Consider the following 10,910-nt stretch of genomic DNA (forward strand, 5'->3'; position numbering starts at 1 on the left):
CATCCCTGTATGTCAGCACTGCAGCAGGACTGCAAGTCAGTGTTCTTTCATGAGGTCAGCCATCTGCTGGATGGTAGCTACAGGTGCACTTAGAGCCGATGGCAGAGCTCAGCATCTGCCTTCCTGCTGTCCCAGACCCTGAGAAGAGATTTGAACATCATTCTCAGTTAGGTCTGCCTGGGTCTGCAGAATTGGTTGGTGGCAACGTGGTGAGTGTGACCAATAAAACAGCGCTGTGACTTGGTTGCTGTTGAAGAATCTCCCAGCAAACAGTTAGCAAGTCATTCATTTCTCGTAGTGCTTCCATGGAGGTGTGTTATCACGGCCTCCTTTGGGATGAGGCATTTCCATCATCACTGAGGAAGGACATTCTTGCTATTGAGGGAGTGCAGCGAAGGTTCACCAGACTGATTCCCGGGATGGCGGGACTGACCTATCAAGGAAGACTGGATCAACTGGGCTTGTATTCACTGGAGTTCAGAAGAATGAGAGGGGACCTCATAGAAACATTTAAAATTCTGACGGGGTTAGACAGGTTAGATGCAGGAAGAATGTTCCCAATGTTGGGGAAGTCCAGAACCAGAGGTCACAGTCTAAGGATAAGGGGTAAGCCATTTAGGACCGAGATGCGGAGGAACTTCTTCACCCAGAGAGTGGTGAACCTGTGGAATTCTCTACCACAGAAAGTTGTTGAGGCCAATTCACTGAATATATTCAAAAAGGAGTTAGATGAGGTCCTTACTACTAGGGGGATCAAGGGGTATGGCGAGAAAGCAGGAATGGGGTACTGAAGTTGAATGTTCAGCCATGAACTCATTGAATGGCGGTGCAGGCTAGAAGGGCCGAATGGCCTACTCCTGCACCTATTTTCTATGTTTCTATAACACCTGCCAAAGTGAGGTAATTCACCTTCTCTACCAATGCTGAGGTGTGAGTGCCTGTGGCAGGGCATGGAACACCTCTGTGGCAGTCTGATCTGCCTGGTACTGCTCCCCAGATCCTTCTTTTCCTCTAGATATATCAATTTGGAGCATCCCCATTAGCAAATCTACTGGCACCAGTAAAGGGAAAGTGAGACAAAAATAAATAATTAATGAAAACTGGCACAAAGGTTCACAAAAGCCTAAATGTCAGATTTTTTTTTTTACGAGACTGGGCCATAACAGGCCTAAAATACCTACCTTTGAAATAAGAAGGGGCTAGATTTTATACTTTTGTGCTTAAGCACTCCAATGGTTTTCTCCACGATATTGCAAGTGGCTCTGTGGCTCTCGTTGTATTGTATTGTCTCTCGGCTTCGGTGGGTGTTACGCAGGGGGGTCATCAGCCAGGTGGTGAGGCCATATCCTTTGTCATCAAGCATCCAGCATTGACCTTGTGGCTCATTGTTAAACAAGTCAGATACAGTGCTCTCATGCAGGATGTGAGCATCATCGATGCTGCCCGGTAATTGAGCATTCACTGCCATTATAATTTGCTGGTTGGACATTCAGGAAGTGGAATCCCTTGCGTTCCTGAAAACCTCTGCATCCTGAAAAGGTGCCCGCATCGCAATGTGCGTACAGTCTATTGCTCCCTGCACCTTGGGGAAGTTTGCAATTCTGGAGAATCCTAGAGCCCTATCACTCTGTGCCTCCCTGGTCATAGGGAAGCTGATCAAGTCCCTCCTGCATGCGTACAGGGCTTCAGTGACCTGTCTAATGCAGCAATGTGTGGTATGCTGAGATAGAACGCAAATGTCGCCAGCTGAGGCCTGAAAAGAACCCGACGCAGAGAACGACAGTGCCGTGGTGACTTTGACCTCGACGGACAATGCAGCACTGATGGTGCTGGCAAGCTGCAGATCTCCCCTTATGAGCTGGCATACCTCAATGATAACCTCTTTGTGGAAGCGGAGTCTCTGAAGGCAGGTGGTGTCGGGCAAGTTGAGGTAAGACCGCTTGTTCCTGTACTTGCGCGGGGTGTAACGTCTGATCCTCCTTATCAGTCTGGCATGTGTTACATTGGGCACATAATGCTGTGGAGCATATCTTCAGCCATCTCGAGTCTGCAGCATGTAATTGGTCATCAAGAGAGGGTGAGAAAGGACAGCCCCATTGCAATAACTCTCTATTTCCCACCGATTGGTCACAAACAATGAATGTCCCGATGAAGACACCTATCAATTCCAATCAATCACTGTATGGTCAAGATGTTTGTACAGATGTTCACATCAACTCCAACGACCTCCAGAGTACATCCGAACTCCGCTGAGGTTGAAGCACAGCAGCCTTTTAAAGGATGTGTCATGTGATGTAGAACATGGCGTCCATAACGCTGTGATTAGTTCCGGTTAGTTCCATTTTTTCCGGGCGGTTTTTTGGGCGAGCGATATTGTTGGTGATATGTGTGCAAGGTGGTGAAAGTGATGCTGGGCGATCTCATGGCCGTTAGTTTTGGCAAATATGATCTTTACGACAAAAAAAAGTGGGCGGGCGGTATTATTGAATCTTGGTGTTAATTCCGTGTGGAAACTAATGCCGGGTGATATTACGGGCGTTGATTTTGTCCATTCTGATGATTCTGCCCAAAAAGTGATTGCGGGCAATATTATTTTTTCCCGGCGTTACGCACAAGGGGAAAGTAACGCTCGCTGATAAGTTTCCGAAAAATGACCGGCAATTTCCATTTTATGGCTAAATAGGCGATATATGGGCGTTATAGGTCATTTCAGCGGTAAAATGTACATTAAGTGGGCATTAAGCATGAAAAAAAAGTGGAAAATCTAGCCCCAAGTCTTTTAAAGGCTCCTCTGCCTAAAGGTGAACCCAGCAGTTCCCTTTTTGCCTGGTAACCAACATGTCTGCATGCCAGAAAATAGAGTGGCACCCTTCCCTGCCTGACCCCTTCTGAATAGGTTAATGAAGCGCCTGGCTGCTTCTGACTGTAGCTCCAAATGTCTGCTTCGGCTTGCCTGGAAAGTGGAATCGGGTTCAAATTATCTGCATGAATCCCTTACTCCCTGTTTGCACCCAAAATCAGGATTTAAAGATTCTATAAAGGGGAATTTTAGACATGATGATGTACCATTATATTTTATTTATATTGAGATTATATTTTATGCTTTGTTATTTACACATTCTCTATGGTTTAAATTTTCAGCTTAGCCCCATTGGTAGCACTGTTGCCTCTGAGGCAGAGTGTTGTGGAATTAAGCTGACTGCAGGACTTGAGCATGTAATTTAGGCTAACAGTTCAGTGAGGTGCTGAGAGAATGCTACATTGGCTGAGGTGCCATCCTTCGAATGAGACATTAAACCAAGATCCCGTTTGCCTGTTCAGGTGGACGTCAAGGATCCCAATAATCGAAGAAGAGCAGGGCATTTCTCCCAGTATCCTGGCCAACCTTTATCCCTCAAGCAACATAACTATAAACAGGATAACTGGTCATTTATCTCCTTTTCTGAGTGAAAATTGGCTGCTGTGTTTGTCTCCATGACTATAATGAATACACTTAAAAAATAATTAATTGGCTTTGTAAGGGGAAAATGGGAAGGTTTAATTTCCCACGAGCGGGCCCACTGATATAGAGGGTCGACGCTCGCCCCAGCCCACGTAGCAATTCTTGAAGTTAGCAGACAGAGACGGATGGCAAAGTATAACGATCTTTATTACGAACGTCCGGGAACAACCCTCATCACAGCCGCCTGTGAGTGGAGATGCTCCCCGAACAGCACAATCATACAACTTTTATACATTTCAAAAACCCCTCTGTTCCCGGACAAGACCTCCCTAGATTTCTAATTGAACTACCTTATCAGTGCTACTTCTCTAATTGGACTACCTTATCAGTACTACTCCGGATTGACAGGTCATGAGCTCTGATTGACAGGTCATGATCCCGTGACCATCTTAGACCGTTCCCAGAATGGTATCTCTAGGATGGAATTTGTTATACATTTCCTTTGGTGCCATGAAGTCTATCTCGGGTCTCTTCTCACGTCCTTATCAGCGGTCTGTTTAGGTTCTCTCCTATTGACATTCCATGTTGGAATACTATCTGGTATCCCAACCCATAACAGTACCTTCTGAAGCCTTGGTGCTGGAATGTACAAGGCGTGAGAAAAAAGGTCTTTACCTCCTTATGGGCCAGTGCAGGAACCAGCACTTTAACCCTTGTCCCGCTGGTACCCCTAATGCCAAATTTCTCTTACAGCTTTAAATTGCTTTGGGATGTCCTGAGGAGATGAAAGGCGCTAAATAAATGTAAGTTCTTTCTCTAATAGAGCCATTATTTTCTGCTGCTAACTATTTTGAAAAAATAAAAGCAAGTTTTTCCCTTGTTCAATTATTCTACTCAACTCCAGTACATGGTTTCAGGGTTGTTTGTTAGAAGACTGAATTCCTTCCTGTTCAAGAAAAGTTTTTTTTATTTACCAATCTCACAGGAAGTTGATTGAAGGAGAGGATTCTCGCCTGTCAACAGTGATGGGTGGGTTCTGCATGATGGGGCAAGGGAACCTCAGCGACATTGAGAGCATTTCCAAGAAACAGGCTGTGGAGATGACCAAAAGGAAAACTGTACTTATCAGGTAAAAGTAATCACTCCTGAAGAGCAAATTATATATTGGAAGTCCCTTTAGGTATTGCAATATACCTGTGATCAGCAGCAACACAATATTTCTCATTTATTGATTGCGCAATAAATGGTAAGATAGTTGAAGAAAATAATAAACATATTTTAATTTTACATATGGGTAACACAGAATTTTAGCTTTAATTGTAAATATGTTTCTTGAGAAATTTTGGTATCAGATGCATGTGCTTTCTTTCATTTTCCCCCTTTTGATGGAGGAGAAAAATACAGGAAAAGCTGTTAATAAATAATACTTAAAATGATGCATACTATTCCATTTTAATTGAGATGTCCTCAGATGTTTATATTTATTTTATAATGGTAATTTCAATCATAGTTTAAATCTCAATGAATAAATATGCAATACACTGCACAATAACCGTTGATTCTTACGTGCTGCTTAATGTGGCAAACAAATATTTGAGTTTCCACATAAAATGTTTTTACTTTATTGACTAGCTCCCATTTCAAACACTAAGGAGGTACTTTAATGAATTTGTGCTGCTGGTGCAGAGGCTCACTGCTGGAGTCATGTATTAGGAATTCAGGCACATGCTCTCCATGATTTTCTATCCATTTTCTGATGGGCAAGACCCTGCACTGGCAGCACACCCTCATAAAATTACCCCTGAAATGTTCCAAAATTCACTGGACCCATGTCATGCTTGGACTGTAACCCAGACCAGGATACTGTTCCGTGCTTAGTTCAATGGTCACTGTGCTCCAACCATTTATCAATCTATCACTCCATCCCATAAGCCAATGAGTTAGCATATTCTGAAAATTCAGAAGTTAATAAACATCCACAGGATTGTCGTACAAACAGAAAATGCTGGAAATACTCAGCAGGTCAGGCAGCATCTGTGGCGAGAGTAACAGGGTTAATGTTTCAGGTCAATGAACCTACGTCAGACTGGAAAAAGTTAGAGATGTAACAGATTTTATGCAAGTGCAGGGGCAGGGAAAACTGGGAGAGAAGGAAAGAGCAAAAGGGAAGGTATGTGATAGGATGGAAAACAGGAGATTTTAAATGACAAAAGGAATGATGACACAAGGCAAAAGGAGGTGGTAATGGGATAAGTAAAGGAACAAAAGATGGGTCTAGTGGAGGTGCAAATGGCAATAGCAGAATCATTACTCTGAAAAAATGGGAGAAGTGGTTATGAGCTGAAATTGATAAACTCAGTGTTGAGTCCAGAAGGCTGTAAAGTGCCCAATCGAAAGATGAGATGCCATTCCTTGAGCTTTTGAGTTTCATTAGAACAGTGTAGGAAGCCGAGAACAGAGAGGTCAGAGTGGGAGTGGAGAGAATTAAAGTGACAGGTGACCGGAAGCTCAGGGTGCAAATTGCGGACTGAACGGAGGTGTTCAGCAAAGCGGTCACCCAATCTGCATTTGGTCTCCCCAATGTAGAGGAGACAACATCGTAAGCAGCGAATACAGTATAGTAAATTACAAGAAGTACAAGTAAATCGCTGTTTCACCTGGAAGGAGTGGGAAGGGAGGTGGCAAAAGGACAGGTGTTACATCTCCTGCGCTTGCACAGTGGGAAGGGGAGCGGGTGCTGGAGGTGATTGAGGAGTGGACCAGGGTATTGTGGAGGGAGTGATCCCTTTGGAATGCTGAAAGGGGAGGGAAGAGGAAGATGTGTTTGGTGGTAGGATCATGCTGGAGGTGGCAGAAATGGCAGAGGATGATCCGTTGAATGTGGAGGCTGGTGGGCTGAAAGGTGAGAACAAGAGGAACCCTGTCGTGATTTTGGGAGGGAGGGGAAGGGGTGAGAGCAGAAATGTGGGAAATGGAACAGACACGGTCAAGGGCCCTTTCAACCATGGTGGAGAGAATCCTTGGTTGAGGAAAAAGGAAGACGTATCGGAAGCACTAATATGGAAGGTGGTGTTGTCAGAACAGATGCGCTGGAGATGGAGAAATTGGGAGAATGGAATAGATTCCTTACAGGAAGCGGGGTGGGAGGAAGTATAGTCCAGGTAGCTATGGGAGACAATAGACTTATAGTGGAGGTTTGTCAATAGCCTATCCCCAGCAATGGAGACAGAGAAGTCAAGAAAGGGAAGGGAATAATCGGAGATGGATCATGTGGAAATTGGAAGCAAAGTGAATTACATTTTCCAGTTCAGGGCGAGAGCAGGAAACAACACCCATACAGTCATCAGTGTACCGAAAAAAGAGGTGATGGAGGGGTCCTGAGTAGGACTGGAACAAAGAATGTTCCACATATCCCACGAAAAGGCAGGCATTGCGAGCACCCATGCGGTTTCCCATAGCAGCACCTGTTATTTGGAGGAAGTCAGTGGAATCAAAGAAGAAGTTGTTCAATGTGAGAAAAGTCCAGCCAGGCGGAGGAGAGTGCTGGTGGATGGGGGACTGCTTGGGCCTCTGTTCAAGGAAGAAGCGGAGCGCCCGCAGGCCATCCTGGTGGGGGATGGAAGTGTAGAGGGATTAGATGTTGGATGGAGGTGTAGAGGGATTAGATGTTGGATGGAGGTGTAGAGGGATTAGATGCCAATGGTGAAAAGGAGACGGTTGGGGCCAGGAAACTGTTACAGTGGTGGACGGTGTTGGAAAAGTCGTGGATGTAGGTGGGAAGAGATTAGACAAGGGGAGAAAAATAGAGTCGAGTTAGGAAGAATCCAGTTCTTATGAAGGAGGTAGAAGTGGGCTGTGCAGGGTTGGGGTAGAAGCGGGCTGTGCAGGGTTGGGGTAGAAGCGGGCTGTGCAGGGTTGGGGTAGAAGCGGGCTGTGCAGGGTTGGGGGACTATGAGGTTGGTGACCGTGGAGGTAAGTTCTCCAAAGGAGATGAGGTCAGTGAGTTTTGGAGACGATGGCTTGATGTTCAGCAGTGGGGTCATGGTCCAGGGGGAGGTAGGAGGAGGTGTCAGAGAGTTGGCATTCAGTTTCCGCAAGGTAGAAGTCAGTTCGCCAAACAACAACAGAGCCATCCTTGTCAGTACATTTAATGACAATGTTGTAGTTGTATCTGAGAGAGTAGGAAGTGGCACCAAAACAGTCATCAATGTACCAGAATAGAGGTCAAGGAGATGACCTGTGTAGGACTGGAACAAAGATTGTTCCACATATCCACGAAAAGGTAGTTCCCATAGCAACACCTTTTATTTGGAGGAAGTGAGTGCAGTCAAAGGAGAAGTTGTTCAATTTGAGAAAAAGTTCAGCCAGGCGGAGGAGGGTGTTGGTAGATGGAGACTGGTTGGGTCTCTGATCAAGGAAGAAGTGGAGCACCCTCAGGCCATCCTGCTGGGAGATGGAGGTGTAAAGGGATTGGACGGCCATGGTAAAAAGACAGTTGGGAAGAGACTGGACATGGGGAGAAAAACAGTTGAAATACGAAGAAATAACTTCCATGAGCAAAATCAGGCTGAAATGAGGCATCTATCAGGGCAGTCCTGTTTGTGGATGTTGGGAAAAAGGTAGAAGGGGGCGATGTGTGATTAGGAAACTATGAGGCTGGAAGTTGTGGGGTGGGGAGATCTCCAGAGGAGAGAAGATCAGTGATGGTCTGGGAAACAATAGTTTGATGTTTGGCAGTGGGGTCATGGTCCAGGGGGAGGTAGGAGGAGATGTCAGAGAGTTAGCATTCAGCTTCCACAAGGTAGAGTTCAGTTCGCCAAATAACAACAGCACCACCCTTGTCAGCAGGTTTAATAACAATGTTGTGGTTGGATCTGAGAGAACAGGTTTGTCATGTGCTATTTATGTTAATTTATTCCTCTGTGTTCATTTAAATGAATACATAAACCCATTGTTTATATTGTTGCTTTAAAAATTATTAAAACTATTGCAGGAAAGAAAATATATGGGTTTGTTCATATTTGATAGTTGCAATTTCTTTCTAGTGGGGACAATTTTAACTCTACCCACCCAGTGGAAAGCAGGTGGGTAGGCAGTTAAAATCATTGTGGTTACATATCTTCCCTGGAAATATCAGGAGATGTCTGTTAACCTGCTCTACTGAGCAGGCAATAAGGACACCTGTCCAAAGTTGGCAGGTTCTATTTTTAAATATGCATATCAGGTCCCGATCACATCATCAGGACCTGACTGTAACTTTAATTGGACGGTCTGAGCGGGAGGCAACAGCCAAGTGAAGATTGCAGGGAAGCGGATCGGGGCCAGAGAAAGCCCAAACAGGTCATTGTTGTTTTACTTATAGGGCCTGGCGTTATGTGCCTTTGCCCATTTTTCCTCTACCTAATGTCCAGAAAGTGGGTGGACATGCGGCATTAAGCTGAGGAAAATCAGCTCCATTTTGTCCTGATATTGTGAAGTAGCTCAATGATTTAAAAGATGCTGCCTTCAGCTGGACATCGATGCATTATAAAAAGTATACACACAATGTTTCTTCACAGCCCTTATTTCCACTTGGAAACTATGGGAACAGATTTTTCAGTTCTTGCACCTGAGTTTATTGGATCACAACACATAGAGATGGCACACCCATAAGGGAGTCCGCCTGATTTTCTATCCACTTCACTGTGAAACTGCAAATGCTGTAACCTTTTCTTTTAATCTTAGAACAGTTAAAACAGATGAAGACATGTTGCAAGAAGATACTCAAGAGAGAACCATTACAATCTCTGGGGCTGCAGATTATAGCGATGAAGAATAAGAATCTTGGAAACAATGTTGATGGTCAAACATATTTTTTAAAATGCTGCAAACATTTAAGTTATAATGCTTTGAGTTCTTTAACAAATGTGCCATTTAAAAAATGTAATTGCCTAGAATGCTGTGGTCAGACTCTGTGATGCTGCTTCTTTAAAGAAATAAAATTACAGGCATTAAATCATTGTGTGTGGGAGTCATCATGTCTGCTGTATCAAGCACTGCATTTACTTAAACCAAATTCTGTTATATTTTATGATAATTATTATGAAACTTTATATGAACATTCAAAAGTCAAGAAATGTTTCCCCCATAACCTTTAGTATATGTGGCAACTTGGTGGCCATGTTACACCCAATATTTTCCAAGCTTAGCACCACCTCCTTAGAAGCTTGCACAGGACAACCTCCTGCAATCTCCTTCTATACACAGCACTTGTGTGCTGCACTTTTCTATCTTCACAATACCTATGGAGAGCACCCTGACACATGGGAGACAAAATAAAGACATGCCATTAATTTCAAATAAAGATCCATGCAGTAGAAGATAGCACATAACAAAGACAAGAGGAAGACTACTCAAGGAGGCATAACCACGTAATGAGATTAATGACCAGATAATATGTTTCACTGATGTTGGTTGAAAGACAACAGTTGGCCAGGACACCGGGAGAACTTCCTTGCTCTTCTTCAAATAGTGCCAGGGGGTCTTTTACATCCACTGAGAGGGCAGACAGTACCTCGGATTAACATCTCATTTGAAAGGCAGCACCTCTGAATGTGTAGCACTATTTTAAAATAACTCACCTGGTGTGAAACTGACAGGATTGGATCAGCTGCCTGATTTACGTCCTGCCCAATTTTACCTTCCATTGACTTCAGCAGTGGATTAGATTAAAATTACCCCAAAGCTGTCAGCCTTAATTACATACTCAAGTTTCTGGATTGGGACTTGAACTCATGACCTTCTGGTGGTGGGGAGGGGGATTGGTGGTGCAAAACAGGTGGTAGCGAATTGTCTGCCCAATACGTACCCTGCCTGATTCAATACTGCCTATTTTGTGCTTCCGTCAAAGTTGAATTTCACCTTCTCTGACTCAGAGGTGAATGTGCTACCACTGAGCCAAAACTGACACCCAATTGGGAAGTAAATTGGGAAGTAATGACTATGGAGATGACCAAGCTTGAATTTTGAAAATGTATAAACTATATGAGGAAAGAAGACAATGAACTGAGATTAAAAAGGATATTGGGAGAATGGCATCTAGTTGAATGGTTGGATTTGCAATAAACATAGGCTAGAAATTGGTCCAGCCTCATTTTCCGGTCTGTTATAGGCAGCATGCATGGAGCATGTGTCAGAAGCTGGAGGCCCGATGCTCACCCCAGATTGGGCCTTGAGTCACATTTTAAGAATTGTGGCACGCTATTGACAATGGTTGTGCCTTCAGAGGTAGCTCGTGAGTCATTGCGGGACCAATTTGAACCGCTGCCTCGGCGACAGTGCCCCTCAAATGGTTCATGGGGTGGTGGCAGGAGGAGAATGAGATGGGAACTAGCATAGGTAGGCACCAGTCCTCAGGAGTGCTGTGGAGCTGGGAGAAGCACTCCTGCTCAACAGGGTTCAATTTTTTTCCCTGCATGACAGGGTTTCC

General features: G+C 44.4%; 1 protein-coding gene across 2 annotated transcripts in view; it reads left to right on the forward strand.

Moving 5' to 3' along the window:
• The window catches only part of LOC139266879 (desmin), a 45,568-nt gene extending 36,191 nt beyond the window's left edge, over window positions 1-9,377 (forward strand). Inside the window, exons 10-11 of one of the 2 annotated variants that reach the window (XM_070884488.1) lie at window positions 4,428-4,571; window positions 9,167-9,377. In XM_070884488.1, coding sequence (XP_070740589.1) covers window positions 4,428-4,571; window positions 9,167-9,260 — 238 coding nt within the window. In that variant the 3' untranslated portion in view covers window positions 9,261-9,377. The remainder of the gene's footprint in view (window positions 1-4,427; window positions 4,572-9,166) is intronic. The other variant, XM_070884489.1, reaches the window with a different exon arrangement.
• Window positions 9,378-10,910: the final 1,533 nt, after the last annotated feature.

This window comes from Pristiophorus japonicus, chromosome 7 (assembly GCF_044704955.1).
Source record: "Pristiophorus japonicus isolate sPriJap1 chromosome 7, sPriJap1.hap1, whole genome shotgun sequence".
NCBI lineage: Eukaryota > Metazoa > Chordata > Chondrichthyes > Pristiophoridae > Pristiophorus > Pristiophorus japonicus.